We start from the raw sequence: 16,261 nt of genomic DNA, 5'->3' as shown, positions 1-16,261 counted from the left end.
ACTTCATTGCCATTGAATTCGTCGTACTTTTACATAATTAGCATAATATTTGTCAAGGGGTTACTAATTGTGACTAGCTAGAATATTAAGTAAACGTGTGTAATGGAGACGTAGATCAAATCAATTGATGTCATTTAACCAGACAAAGAAGGTAGACCACAAGTATTCTGACATACAATTATAAATGTCTTTTTTCTGTAGCCCAATGTGTCCCACTGCTGGCTAAAGGCCTCCCCCAGATCGGTAAGCTTTAAGGTTGTCACGCCACCGCTTCCTAGGCCTCCCACGGCGACACCGTCCATCCGCTGGCTCCCATAGAGTGGTGACTTTGGCTCAGCGATCACTCTTCATGCGGCTGAATTATAAATGTCTTTAAACAAATTAAATTGCTAGTAAGCAGCGAGTGCGGCAAATAGTAGGTACTATTATTCAAACGACATATTATATCGTACAAAAAAACTGCAAATCGACATTGAACTGTCGCACCGGTCAACTGTCAACATTTGAGCTTAATTAGTTCAGCCAAAACACCTTTTTACCCAGCATGTTATTGACGTCGAATTAATATATTTAGAGCATGAAAACAGAGATTTGTTAAAGTCCTTGGTGAGTACACGACACGTATAACAGGTGGAGAAAATAAAAAGAAGAATTACGAATGAGCGATTAACACCAAGGCGATTAACAACCAAGACGAATATCATTATATTATGATACTTGGAAAGCTTTTTAAGGAGTTGAAATGTAGAAATACTCTTTAAGGATAAATTAAATCCGGCGATATGTCTCGTAGTATCATCATGTCTGTATTAAACATTTGTTTTATGGAGGATTGCAAAGCATTGCCTTACACCGAAACAAACGCGCGGTTGACGCAGCACGGAGGTTCAGGTTTAGTCAGTAAGAGTCTGACTCTACCCGTTCCCTCCCCCAAACAAAACGGGTGTCCAGGAGGACGAACCAGACTTTAAATTTTTTTTTTATACAATTCTCACACTTGATATAAATCATTTTGTGTTCATACTAACACCGTTTATTATAATTTTTACAACTACTCTCAAACAGCGCGTGATGGAAAGTCATTGTACTTTTTACTCTAGTAAATACTTTTCAGACAAAAGCAGATATTTCGCGTAGTACAATGAATCTTTCATTTATCGACTACATTATCGATTAACTCCATAGCGTATTATAATTTTCTCCCGGACAACAGTTTCCGATGATATCTGTCCCGCATTCTCTGATTAAAGATTGTAATTACGTTAATGGGAAACACTCTTACGGAGGATTTTATTGCTGCTGTCACATAAGTTGCAGAAGAAATCATTTTTGTAGTGACACTCGGGTAAATTAACATTCGAATTGGGAACGGAACGCGTTTCCAGTGTCGAATATATACCAGATACTTAATTTTTATGTAGAAAAGTATTTCAGTGCCGATAAAGGATCCTCTTTTTTATAATCCCTGCTATCCCTACTAATATAATAAATGCGAAAGTAACTCTGTCTGTTACGCTTTCACGTCTTAACTGCTGAACTGATTTTAATGACATTTGGTACAGAGATAGAGTTGACCTTGAGAAAGAACATAGAACAGTTTTTATCCCGGACTTTTGAAGAGTTCTCTTGGAAACGCGATATAACCGACCTAGACGCGGGCAAAGCCACGGGCGAAAAGCAAGTTTTATATAAACATGCGACACGTTAGTTCAAAAGTTAGTATTTTGAAAGAGCTTAATGAAGATAGTAATAATGCTTTATTTCATTAAAAAAAAATACTACTATACAAGTAGGTATGACCTGTATTTCGGCTAATAGCACCTAACAGTATCCATTTGATTATTATTTATAGTCCATAAATTGTAAAGGTCACGATGGATGTAACTTTTAATAAGATCTTATTCTTACAAGGCAGAAAAATGAACCAAATTGTGTTGCGGGCGGAACCGAGGCATCACCAAAAACATTCAAATCATGGGTTTTATGAAATGAATAAGACCACTGTATAACATGATTCACGGGAGATTTTTAAAACTATAAAACGAAAAAACTCAATAATTAAGCTACAATAGATTGTAAAATCCGCGAGTGATTCAAGTTAAACAAACAAGACGTAAGTTCAGTAGGTTTTGTGAATTAAGTTCATCACAATACAATACAGTTAAGAAAGTTCATGTAAAATACAATGTAACCGGTTTAGAAACAAATACATAAACTTTTGACAAAGCTCAGCTCAGCGAATTTTTTCTTTAAAAAAAATCAACAGTTCATAAGCGGTAAACAGAATGATGTCCTAATTGTTGAGATATTGACATTGACCAACAAAACCTTATACTACCGGTTTTAGAATTTATTTTTGAATACTATCTATAATCTATAATATGTGTCAGTACACTTTTTTAGAGTACTTATATTAATGATCATATGTATAGCCTAAGTCTATTATAATTGGACTTAACTCATGACATTGACGATAACTTATTTGAGTACGAACAGCAAAATAACTATCAATTCTCAAAAATGTACTTATAGAACCATAGGTAGGATTATAATATTACACAACATTAAAATTGTATGCCAGTTAAAGCTCCCACGGTCGAGGGCCTACAGCCCCAAGTCGTGGAAGTGAGATGTCGCTCTATAGCATGTAGTGCTCTGTCCCGCTTCCACATTTGCAGTAATACTCCTTTGAGACTAGGCGGTAAGCTCCCAGACACATTTAAATGTATTCAAAATAAAACATGACTTCGTTTACTTTATTTCAAAGAGACAAGTTTACACCGCGTCTGCAGTTCATGGCCGAATTCATCATTTTTTTGTTTTTATTTATTTTTTGTTACATTTTATGTTTAATTAAGAATAAGACTTTCTTTAGAGTTGTTGCCAACTGTGGCTATTATTAGAAAAAAATATTGTTTTCCAATAAGAGAGTCTTTTTAGCCGAGAGAAAAAGAGACAGAGATTTTTTTTAATCAATTGATACAAATTATATTACCAAAGCTTTATTCTGGAATTAAAAATTAAATTGTTAAAAGCCTTATTAACCTCTAGGCATAAATATATAGGATTGCTATTTATATTACGCATCTAGAATTAAAAGTATTTTTCCTATTCTTGTAAAAACTACATATAAACCGTCTTTAGTAATTTAGTGAAACGAATCGCTAAATATTTTTTTCACAAAATCGAAAACACTAAAATATCAAAATAATATTTCTTTTTTGTCTACCAAATAGTAGGTACCTAGAACTAATAATCTTAATCAATGACGTAATCTTTCATAATAATAAAAAAATATTTAAATAAACTGTTTCGTCTGTATTTTTACTGAGGGGCCTTTGCAAGATGCATAGAAACTTGTTCGATTAAGCTATAAAGCTAATCTAGCTCTCGCGAATGATTGAATTCGATGCTATAATATTAATGGGTAGAGTTTAAATAAAGTTTAGGAAAACACACGGCAAAAGTGGAAATATTTTGTAATAAATTTAAGCGTCACTGGTAATTTCTTGTCTCCTGCACACAGGCTATTTTGTAGCCTAGCAAGGAGTACAAAGCCTCACCCACCAAATTGTAGGCTACAAATTCTGTTACCTTTTATTACTTAAGAAATCAAATGCGTGTAAATCTAAAATATTTTTAACTTCTATTCATAGAGTACGATCGTAAATATAAGCTTTTAACTCAGTCCATCCCAATTTCCTTGCTCTGTCACAAACCAATTGACATTTCATGTGACATTTGCAATTTTATTGTTTAAGGCGATCCCGTAAACTTCGTTCTAAGAAAGCGAGACGATGACACCGAACCTTCAAATCATTAAAAAAAAATACAAAAAAAAACTTGTACGCATTTTCCCCAAACTTTTGGCAACGTAATGTAAATTAAAGAAGTTACATCGGTAAAGGTTTACTCGATAATATGTTTTCCTAAATGTTAGGGCCTAAACAAACGAACGATTCAGGCCTTTCTTATTTGCCTGTTTGCATGAACTTTTGACTTAAGAATATCGTGTCCACCTAAAAGCTTAAAGCAAAATCGAAGAATTGATCACGTGTTACGGCTGGTTTGGAATAACATTTAAAATAATAACAGTTTTCATTTCAAATAAGCCCACTCTCGATATTTTTAATCGATTATAAAAAAAATATCTTTTGTAAATCTTACAAAATTTATGCTAGTGAAGACACTAGATAATAACAATGATTCCTAACACAAAGAAAATGAACGAAATAGTTTCCCAACACGTGACTACTTTATCTCTGACTCTTCCTTCTAAATACAATGGCAATCGATTATCCAGTTCAACTTTAATGAGGAAAGAAATAAGTCAACTGAATCAATTGGTACTAGTATTTTATATTCATAGATTAAACCGAGTAATCATTAAATAATTTTACGACCACATAAAATTTTATAATATCGTGACTTATACGAATGTTTAATTACTATTTAAAATGTAACCCTAAAAAAACAATTGCATTCTGTTATGAAATAATATTTTTATTCGATAATAGGACACCTTATATAGCAATAAAGCTTATCGCGCTTACCAAGAACAATAAGAAATTAAAAGTAATAAAAAGAGGTAAAAATATTAAGTATGTTGTTGTTTGTTTACTTTTATTACAAAGAACAGCATTCTAACGCAAATAAAACAAAAGTCTCTCGCAGTCTCACACTTGAAACAAACGAAAAGTTTCACAACGTCATTCAGTATTTTTTTCTAAAAATATACAATAAGTAATGAACATAAGAATCTTCATAATTCAGGTAATGTATGTTTTGTACTTGAACGCAAGAGAAAAGGTCACGGGCGTAGGTACGTGGACTGCGTACGAGTTTTTCGCCTGAATAAAACATCAGTGCGCTAGTCCGGGCGGCAGTGGAGGGTTAGATGCGCGAGTCCTGCGCGCGCGCCGCCCATCGCGTATCGATCGCTAACACTTAAATAGAACGCGAGCAGTGCTGTGACAGGACCTGTGTAGTGTTGTGCCGTTTACTGGGAATAATCATTAATAAATAAAAAATGTAAGTTCAATAAATACATTAATAGAATTCTTCATCAAAAGTGTATTCTACTATACTGTTTGACACATTTAAGGATAAAAGCAAAAGTAAATAAAATAATAAAGTTGTCTTCAATTACGATTACATATAGGTACAAAAAAAATCAACGTTTCAATGTCATTAAAACAATCAAAACACACATTTATTAGATCTCCTGATAATAACAAATAACCACTTTGTTAGTCGTCAAATACAGCAAACTATTATAAACATACTAATTAATTAATTACTGTACCAACAATAAATAATTATAATCCTCGAAACACCAATACAGTGCATTGACATCGTTCATTTTTTGAGTTTTTATGGACAATTTTACAATTGATGTTGACTTTAACTTTATAATGACACATGTAACAATTAATTCAAATACGGTAATTCAACTACGGTTTACAAGTGGGTATTTGTTTGATAATTTTCGGTCTCTCCGTACGAAAAATCTGTTCATTAATCAAGAGTTGTGTCTCCTCTTTTCGGTCGGCTAAAAGAGGCTGCGTCATGTTGCACGTTTTGACCCTCAATTATTATTATTTAATCGTGTCCACATCACAATTTCCAGTTTAGTCGTTTTTCTGCGTATTATTATTGCATCCTTATTCTTTAAATCTACCTATCCATTTTTTATCAATAACTTGCATAGAAACAATTCAAGTCATTTTTCTAATATCTTTAAATAAATACATAAGGTGAATGTCTTTGTATACATTTATTTAAAAACTTACTGAACAGGTTCTTTCACTACACCTGTTCAGAGCTGACTCGAGCTACGGCAAAGGTAGTCGAGTTGACAGAATAGGCTATCAATGAATATTTAGTGTCTATAGGCAAGTTACATTTCCCCAAGCGTCAAAGCTGACTGAATAACTCAAATAAATTGAACTGACAAGTCAAAGTCACGTCACTTATCGAAGTGAAATATCCTTACCATATGTTTAGACTCATTTATTTTTATTTTAATAAGATGAAACATTATCGAGAACCTCAGAAAAAAGTTGATTATAGTCATAGTACAATCTATAACAAAAAAAAACATAAGTACATAGATATTTTTTTTCAATTATTTAAAAAAAACTTTAGATCGGTATATTTCGATCGTTACAGTATTTATATTACTTAAAGGTAATTATTCAAACGCTAAATAACTACGTTAAGATGTGTTCATTGCTTATAGGAAGTGATACCAAGATTTGCGATTGATAATATAAAATGTCCGCAGGATAATTGTCATGGTTTTATAGTACTAGTTAAACATGTTTTTAATTGTATAAATCTGTATCACTTAGGTGCGGAATACGGTTGCGTAATAATTAATTAAGAAGTCTTAGTACTTTTGTTTGGATATTTGACGGTTTACTTGCAGACACATAAGGTCTTTGAAACAGGTTTAGGACTCACGAATAGCAGAGTGGCTGGGGTAGGTTCGATACCTGCGTAAGACAAGAAATTGTGTGATCCACAAATGCTCGTTCTGAGTCTGGGTGTCCTTGTGCACGTAACTCGAATATTTTGAAGCCCTTCGCGACATAAGGATTAAATTTCTTATTGCGGGCGTTTTTTTTTTTTTTAAATAGAAAATAGCAAATGTAGTTCCTTACTTATTTGTTTATTTTAAACACATCCCTGGTAACGCAACCACAGTAAAAAAGCAGACTTAAAAGGCGACTATAAATAAAATGTTACACAAAACCTTGTTAGTGTTCATTAAAAACAAATAAATACAAAAATTAAAAAAGTTACATATTTTGATCATTACATTTCTGATTTGTAGAAAGTCTGTGGCACCATGTTGGGCGACAAAACTGATTTAGCTGTGATAAAAACTTCAATAATCGATATTGTGACCACGGTCAAGGAAACCCCTGACATTAACTCTATTTCAACATAATTATATCGATTTTAGACCTGTACCATGTACACTAAGTGATGATAAACGAACACGAATATATATGCAACTATACTTGAATACTCTTAACGATTGATAAAAGCCTGAATTTCATCAATTGATAATTAGTAACAGAAAAGCTAAAAAGCTCTGTTTACTGAGTGGCTATGCAATTCCCATGGCTGACAAACATTGTGTTTTTAAACCATATTACTAATATTCAATGTTTTTTTTTTGCTTATTTTCATACCGAGTTTTTAATAGCTATAAAATGAAAGGTAAAGGAAATTAACTCACGAAATATCGATAAAACTATCGTATCGTGTGGTGGTTATTAAATTTGACGTGCAAGAGTAAGGGCACACTGTGCTTTATTCGCAAATTAGTGAATGTAGTGAAAGCCCAAGCGAATTATTTTTAACAACATACTTAGGTGTATATTTCTAAATACATGCATATTTTGAATAAATTACACCCAAACACAGAACAAATGATCGTGCTCATCACACAAAAAATTGTCCTGGGTGGGAATTGAACTCACGACCTCCGGTTTAGCAGTCACGGTCACTAACCACTAGACCAGTACGCCAGTCAAAAGTATAGTAAAACGTACCCGGTTTCTCCGCATTTTCGGGTGAATAAAAAGAGATGGGTATACGTGACATACAAGTAATCACGGATTACACGTAAAACCCGTAGAAACGTATCCGTTCATTATATTCGCATTAGACGTGTCAACGTGGCCGTGACCACACACAAGGCTGGTCGCTTTACATAATCCCACAAATCAAATCGAAGCGATCAAACCAGTCCTATCAGTCGAGTTTCGGTAACTTATTGGGATTTTGCAGATTCCAGTAAACCGGTTTGCAAAAATAATTTAATAATTTTCTGTTAGTTTTATAATGAGGATTTAACTTTAATATCCGGTTTAAATTGGTACTAAATAGTGTTGTGGCATTTAAATTCGATTAATGGATCTGATAAAGGTTTACATACGCCTTATAATTTGAAATAATTATCGGTGGAGTTTGTTGCCCCGTATTTAAGAGCGTGCGATTTAGGGCACTGTCATATTTCTGATGTATCAAAAGTGATACTCACTTTCATCATCGGCCTAGTCTTCTCCCAAATTTAGCTAAATACCAGTGTTTGACAAGCAGCAACTGCCATCTAACCTCCTCAGCCCATTTACCTGAGCAACACGATACCCCTTAGTTAGTTGTCAGACTTTCAATCTTCTGAATTCTTATTCTTTTTTTTTGTCCCGGGTGAAACTCTAATGACTTCAACCCACACCGAGGGCACGGCGAGGGTATATGTCGGACTCCCACCGACTAAAAACACCCCGGGCCCCTTCAACTGCCTGAGCCAGAGCCACGGGATCGCTCGCGCATGCTTAAGCGCGACTCTGACCGGAAGCTTCTGAAAACCTGGCCGGGACCCATAATTTAACGTGCCTTCCGAAAACGGTGGTACTCGTTATGACAAAGATCACCCATCACCCGGTCACCCATCTAAGGCCCAGCCGCGTCAAGTGTAGCTTAACCCATGATCGATTCACTTTGCAGTTATAGCTTAGCCACCAGTTCCTCTTATAAAGTGCTACTCACTAGCCCATCTTAATTAAATGATTTTCGCTTTTTCCACAAACCCCAGTCTTTGACTCTACAAAAGTAACAAAAGAGATTAGGATCACGCGATACATGTAAGCGTATCATATAATAAATCAATTACGGAGAGATACGAGACCGACCTCAAGTTTTTTGTTTCTTAAATTACTAGGTGTATAACTCGGTATTAGTGCAAAATTAATAAAAACCAGTTTAATATTATAATCAGATACAAATACCTACACAGTTTCCGTAAAGTTCAAGACATTAGTATTAGAACAAGTGAGTTAATTTATATGTATGCATAATTAATATTATAATTTCTTTAAATATTTAAATTTTAAAGCAACATTTTCTTATTCCTAATCCGCACAATTTAAATTAACTTTAACGGTTTTTTTTTATCTCGGTGCTGTTTGCACGGATAGCCGAGTGGTTGAGGTCACCACGAAAAACCCACTGTGCAGGATGTGTCGCGAGTTCGGTTCCCGCATGGGCCAAGGGCTTGTGTGATTAACGATTGCTTGTCGATTGGTTGTCGGAGTCTGGGTGTCGTTTTAATGTGACTTGAAAGTTTGTGAAAGCCCTCGCAACACAAGGATTCAATTCCTTAGGGCGGAATCGTATAAGAAAACATCACAACTCAAATATTGTATGCTTACCTTATTTAAGAAGAGATAATACATATAAATACAATTATAAATACAATAAATACAATTATCAGTTCTAGTTATCCAGTTCAGTTTTAATATCAATTATGAGTCAACGACATAAAATTGTGACATTATAATATCTAATCTACTTAAATGTGGTGAATATACATAACTCTGAAATAAATTAAATTATTAGTTGTTATTAAATATAAACATTATTGGGTCATTAACCTTTAAATTATACGATGGATTATGTGTAAAATTGAAGTAACGGATAGAATACATCTAGGAGTTTTTGTCTGTTTGTCAGCGATGGTAAACTTGTAATACTGTAGGATACCACAGCTTACAATTACACCATAAACCGCATCACAGATTACCCTCTTACAGTACAAAGTATTCATCTTGGATAAGGATAAGCTCCTCAATGAAATACTCAGGAAAAGATCAATGAGAAAATTGATCAGAATAACAATGTTTTAACGTAACAGTTAGGCCGGCCGTGAGAGGCGGCCGGATAAACCAGTCAGGTCACGAGAATGTAGCCTTCTTGTTACAAGGAAGTTGATTACAACATTAACAACACATTTTGAAAAATATGTACCTATCGTACCATGTATTTAGATCACGGCAACTTCAATCGTATAACCATTTGGTATATTACGGTTACATCAGATACAGTTTTATCGGAATACCCACTCAAAAGGCTTAAAAAATCTGAATCATTTATTTACGAAAATGGCTATAAAAGATGTTACAATATTGCTAAGTAACATCAGAGTCAGCTTTTCAGCATTCATATTTTACACAGATTATAATGACATATACACAGACAGAAATACATATTTTATGTAAACACTTATTAACAAACTCGATATACTTGCATTGAAATGTCATATATATAATAAAAACTTTTAGTGTAATAGATAACGCTATTAATATCTAACCAATTATAAAACTGGTCAAGTGCCAGTCGGATTCACGACACTAAAGGTTCCTTATATATAGGCTAATGATAAACAAATCAGTTGTGTCACTTTCTATCAAATTAATGACCGTTAGAACCGCTGCTTAACCTCTTATTAACCTTAATCTCTTCATTTCGAGTGGCAACATGAGTAAATAACCTGTAAAAAAACCAGAACAATTCACTGGTCATAAGATACAGCCTGGTGACAGACGAACAGACAGGAACCAAGCCCTCAGTAACAGGGTTCAAAGTTTATCTTTTGGCACGGAACTCTAAAACGATGTAATAACATTTGAATAGTACCAGTATTGTTACTTTGACATTAACTGCAGAATATTTAATACAGAACCTTATCACCATTCAGTCAGTTTGAAGGACGATAGTATTTCATACCCATAAGTAATTATTATTAAAAACACACACGTGTTTATTTTTTATAGCATGGAAAATTCAGGTCTCAATTAAATAATACTAGGTCACGTATGAACGATTAGGTTTACAATGTACCTAGATAATAGATAGGTACTGAAAAAAATCAAACTATTTGATCACAGATTTTCATGCTATTTAACGGCCATTACCAACAGTTTAGCTATCGAAGGATTTGGCTACTACACACTGAATTTTACATATATTTTACCGACAAAATTGCATCTTCAATAGCCAGTTAGTCCAAGGATAGGTCGTCCTTTGAAAATGGCCAGTTCAGGTTGAACTCTTTCACTTTACAGATTTCTAAAAACTACGACTTGAATACGTATTTTTCATTTTATCACATGATTACAAATTAAGGAGGATAAAAAGTACTTAAGTATGGTAGTGGGGGATAAAAACATCACTTGCTAATAAGCGGCGTACTGGTAAGTGACGTCATACGAGATTTGAAATCACTTTATACGCTCCTCCCCCTTTACTCTTATCACTGTATTTTTTGTTTAGGGGATACAAGAAAAAAACATATTCAATAATTATATTTAGAACTGACGGACGAAATAGTTTGCTTTTTCAAATACTTTATTTATTATAAAAAAGTTGATTGTTTCGTTGGATCTCTCGCTATACAGATTAATTAATTCGTATCAGGAATTAGAAAAAAATTGCAGTCAATGTCAATTTCTGCCAGCGACTTCCGGTCCAACGTACAATGACGCTTGTTTTCCACACATTTTCTCTGCGCTTAGTCGTTAACAGTATGTTACATGGTTACACACTCTAGATTGACGGTTAACGTCTGTACTGACATCGAGATCACTGGGTGTGGAAGGCCAATGCTAATTGATTCGCAAGTACCACGACAACCCAGAAACTAGGTATATATTACGAGAATTATATACTACCTTTTTCAAGGACTACCTACAAGAGTAATTACTGTTTGTTTGGCTCACAGAAAAGACAAAGTTACATCCCAGGACAATAGAGATCTTTAAATGAGTCGGAATATGACTCCTTTTCGACAAGACATGATTTTGACTTTTTCATTTAATATTGGAACAACTCGTCGGGTGAGAGAACGGAGAGTCTATGCAAATCAATGACGATCGGTTCTCGCAGACGACCAATAAAATTTATTATTAACACCTACCAGAATTAAAACAAAGTCTTTTGAAAAGATGACATTTCAAGTCACATTTTTACTTTACAAAAACAGTAAGGAACACAAAATTTACATATATTTTTATGTCAAAAAATCTAAGTAACTATTACAGTCGCAACCTTGACAACTTATGTAATTAGTATCTTACGTAAATAAACTTTATAATTAATCATAGGCCAATATTTCATATAAATTCAAATAGATAAGGGTTGCATAGAATTTTTGCGTAACTAATGTAGTATAATACGAACGTCTCTGCGACGCAATCAGGAATGTCACCAGAACTGATTGCCGTGGACACATGTAAGTCATTTTAATTAAAATTATTAAAAAATCTCTCTCCATTATCCTACTGTTAGCATTGATAAAACTGTCCGGAAGAATGAAATGAGCTGTGTTTGAGATTAGTGTTTTCTTATCATTCAGTTTAGAGTAGGTCATTAGCATAGCAATTGATCATTTTGAACTAGTTTACGAAAATGAATAGTCTACGACTAAAATCTCAATTAGGCTTTTAATCAGTTTTTCCCATTATCTCATATAGGTTAAAATTTGATAAAAATATTGGTTAAGTAAATAACGTTAAAAGTTTGCGTAACCATAACGTTTATTGGCATTTTTCTCTCTGCGAGTGATACCACAAGGGCTTAATGAAACCATCATAGGAACATGACTTTATCTGATAAGCTAACTTAACTCATTCTAACTGCGCGGTGTATGAAAGGGGCGCGTGAATCCGGAATCAAATCTTCAAGGATTAAGCTTAAGTTATTCCGCCAGTAAAACCAGTCTTGCTTTACGGAACTCGTGAAATCAAATTAAAAAATGTGTAAGACTAGAAAAAAAAATGCTATAAATACTTAGCAAGTATTTATTTTAAGAAAACCTGTAACCAAAGTCAATTTTTAAGTATAATTTGCAAATTAACTAGCTACTTTTAAATATGTGCATGTATAATTTACCAATACATAAAAAATAATATTATAATACATATTTAACCTACTTCTTTGTTTCGCAATACCTTACTAGATAATGATCATTCGCACACGAATGTAACCATTGCACTAAACTTTTAACAAAGAACAAAAATACGAAAATAGCAATAGCCCTAAGAATTATCTAATCACGAATGTACTGTTGATAACTGCAATAATAAGTAAAAAAATTCGAAAAAAACTAAAATACTCTTTTCAAATTACAACATAACCAAAGCCATACTTAACGCCATTGTACAGAGACACAAGAATGTTGTCGTCTCTTTCCTATGATAAGCAGGAAAAGGGGCTTGCACTAAATACTACGTAGTTGATTGAATCGCTAGCGAAGGCTCAGCGCTGGCCACTTGTGGCGCCAAGTCACGCACATAGTATGCATTCTTTTGTTGCGGACAGGTATGACCAACCTCGGCATCGACTTTGAAACTATAGCGACAATAAACCTATCATGATTCTTTATTAGGCAAGTCGGATGTCATTCCTATTGTATTTTTCCTTAGCTTACGAAATTGATTATGAAGAAGGTTAATATTTTAGATGTAATAGTAATTATGTCAATGTTATGGCAATATAAAACAATAATTATTTCCTTCTTGTTATTCCAGATGAGACATCAGCTCCGCGCGCCCTTGTTGGCGACGGCTATATGGGTGCTTTTTGCCCTTCTGCTTCCGACGGACACACAAATAGTGGATACTATTTCATCATTTATGAATTTCTTGCAAGAAGGATCAAATCAATTCGATAACGAACCACCTGACCAGATAAAAATGTTGTCTGAATACGATTTTATAATCGTAGGTGCAGGCACAGCAGGATGCGTACTAGCAAATCGACTAACAGAAGTCCCAGATTGGAAAGTTTTACTAATAGAAGCGGGATCCAACGAAAACTTTATCATGGACATTCCTATTGTAGCAAACTACCTCCAATTTACACCAGCCAACTGGGGATACAAAACCGTGCCTTCGGACAGGTATTGCGCTGGATTTGAAAACAAGCAATGCAAGTGGCCCCGTGGAAAGGTGGTCGGCGGCTCAAGTGTATTAAACTATATGATATATACCCGAGGAGCCAAACTCGACTACGACGGTTGGGAAGCAATGGGTAACGATGGCTGGGGTTATGATGACGTCCTTCCATACTTCAAAAAGGTTGAAAACTTTAATATTCCTTCATATTACGATGAAAAGTATCACGGTCAAAGTGGGCATGTTAATGTTGAATACGCTCCTTACCGCACAAGTAAAGGAAAGGCCTGGGTTAAAGCAGCCCAGGAATTAGGTTTTAAGTATAATGATTACAACGGAGCACAACCCTCAGGAGTCTCTTTTCTACAACTATCAATGAAGAATGGAACTCGTCATAGCTCCAGCAGAGCTTACTTACATCCAATTAATGGAAGAAACAACCTTCACGTCTCAAAGAACAGCATGGTCACTAAAATTATTTTTGACAGCACTAATACTAAAGCGATAGGTGTAGAGTTTGAAAAATTAGGAAAGAAATATAAAATACTGGCGAAAAGAGAAGTAATTGTCTCCGCCGGCGCAATCAATTCACCGCAGCTGTTAATGTTGTCAGGAATCGGACCTCGGGAACATTTGGAAGCAATGAGAATCAATGTTGTAAAGGATTTACCAGTCGGATATAATTTAATGGACCACATTGCAGCGGGAGGAATACAATTTGTAGTTCGACAACAAAATTCGAGTTTATCTACGGAACATATATTTAACCATTTAGACCTCGTTTTCAAGTGGATGAAAACACATAAAGGACCTTTATCTGTACCGGGTGGGTGTGAAGCCTTGGTATTTATGGACTTAAAAGACAAGTTTAATACCAGAGGATGGCCAGATATGGAGCTTCTTTTTATCGCTGGAGGATTAAATGCCGATCCACTGTTACAGAAGAATTTTAATATTGACAGGCAAATTTATGATGACACCTACGGGCCTTTAGGAAAATCTGAGGCTTTTATGGTGTTCCCTATGCTAATGCGTCCAAAGTCAAAAGGCAGAGTCATGTTACAAAGCAAGAATCCGAAAGTTCACCCACTAATTATACCAAATTATTTTGAATACGCTGAAGACTTGCAGAAAATCGTCGAAGGAATAAAAATAGCTGTAGAAATTGCAAGACAACCGTCTATGAAAAAATTGGAAGCCAAGTTATACGACGTTCCGATTGCGGAATGCCTAGATGCTGGACCTTTTGGCAGCGATGAATATTTTGCTTGCCAAGCACAGATGTTCACTTTTACCATTTACCACCAAAGCGGCACGTGTAAAATGGGTTTACAAAATGATCCATCCGCTGTAGTTAACCATAGACTAATGGTGCATGGTTTGGAAAGGTTGCGAGTGATAGACGCCAGTATAATGCCTGCAATAGTGTCCAGCCATACAAACGCTCCAACTTTTATGATAGCCGAGAAAGGTGCAGATATGATCAAAAAGGACTGGGGGAGACTATGACGGCGATACCAATTACCATAATTAGTTATTGTATAAAGCAAATCTGTGATTTATAGTAGATATTATTTATAAACATATTTATAAATGTTTATCCTATTATGTAACGGGTTAAAGTTCAAAGTTTTACAGTTACTTTGTTAATGTAAAACAAAGATCCATTGCTGGGATTTAATAATTTACTTTTAAATATATCAATTCTTATATAACTAGGGATGATGTCATTTTTGGTTTTTGTCGGACATTGAAAAAATATTGGTTATGCAGAAGGCAAAAATACTTGACAAATATTTCTGGTTTTCATTTATCAGACAACTAACTGGATTTACACTTAGCAAACATGTTCATCATCCCTATCCTAATTAAACCTAAATTATTTATATATTTAAAACAAAGAAATGGTATTCCCAAAGTAAACCAATACATTAGTGTAATATTTGATAATTCACCATAAGCGGGTATTTAAGTATTATAAATAGACATTTAAGAAACATTTTCAGGTACAAGTCTTCAGCTTTCTTGTTTCCAAAAAAAAACTGTTCTCTATTTGGTTAAGACTAAAAAAATCAAATTTTAAAGCACCTGGCGGTTTATTACCTTTCGACAAAAACGTAATATTAAAAAATAAGGACCTTGAACATTGTCAGAGACCTTGATCAATGTCTACAAATAATAAAGTGATATACGAGTATACCAGTGACGAGTGACATTAGAAAAAGATAAAGCATTTTGCAGTTACAAAAACAAGATGTAAAAACATGTATAACTTTATTTGTTCCAGTTAAAAGTATATTTTTTTACTGAAAGTTTTAACGGTTTTAGTACAAAAAATAAGGATAGGGAATCAGACCTTAACATATAAAAAAGTCTTAAACGGCTGCTAGATGATAAGTCTGACATATTAGAGATAAGATATTAATAAATTGTCAACACATCAAATTATTTATTTTAAAAGCCATTCAAACTTAAATACAAATATATAAATAATAATACTTTTTGTTTTAATT

At 34.1% G+C, this 16,261-nt stretch overlaps 2 protein-coding genes across 4 annotated transcripts in view; one reads left to right on the top strand and one right to left on the bottom strand.

Annotated features, from left to right (window-relative positions):
• The window catches only part of LOC113503162 (glucose dehydrogenase [FAD, quinone]-like), a 29,271-nt gene extending 13,061 nt beyond the window's left edge, over positions 1-16,210 (top strand). Inside the window, exons 1-2 of one of the 2 annotated variants that reach the window (XM_026884985.1) lie at positions 4,817-5,031; positions 13,383-16,210. In XM_026884985.1, the coding sequence (XP_026740786.1) occupies positions 13,383-15,257 (1,875 nt within the window). In that variant the 5' untranslated portion in view covers positions 4,817-5,031 and the 3' untranslated portion in view covers positions 15,258-16,210. Of the gene's footprint in view, positions 1-4,816; positions 5,032-13,382 lie in introns of those variants that run through there. The other variant, XM_026884986.1, reaches the window with a different exon arrangement.
• Positions 1-16,261, bottom strand: part of LOC113503171 (flotillin-2) — a 247,890-nt gene that overhangs the window by 198,812 nt on the left and 32,817 nt on the right. The gene's annotated exons all lie outside the window — the stretch shown is intronic.

This window comes from Trichoplusia ni, chromosome 18 (genome assembly GCF_003590095.1).
Source record: "Trichoplusia ni isolate ovarian cell line Hi5 chromosome 18, tn1, whole genome shotgun sequence".
Lineage (NCBI taxonomy): Eukaryota > Metazoa > Arthropoda > Insecta > Lepidoptera > Noctuidae > Trichoplusia > Trichoplusia ni.
Note: the sequence above shows the minus strand (reverse complement) of the source record. Positions and strands in the feature narration are given on the sequence as shown.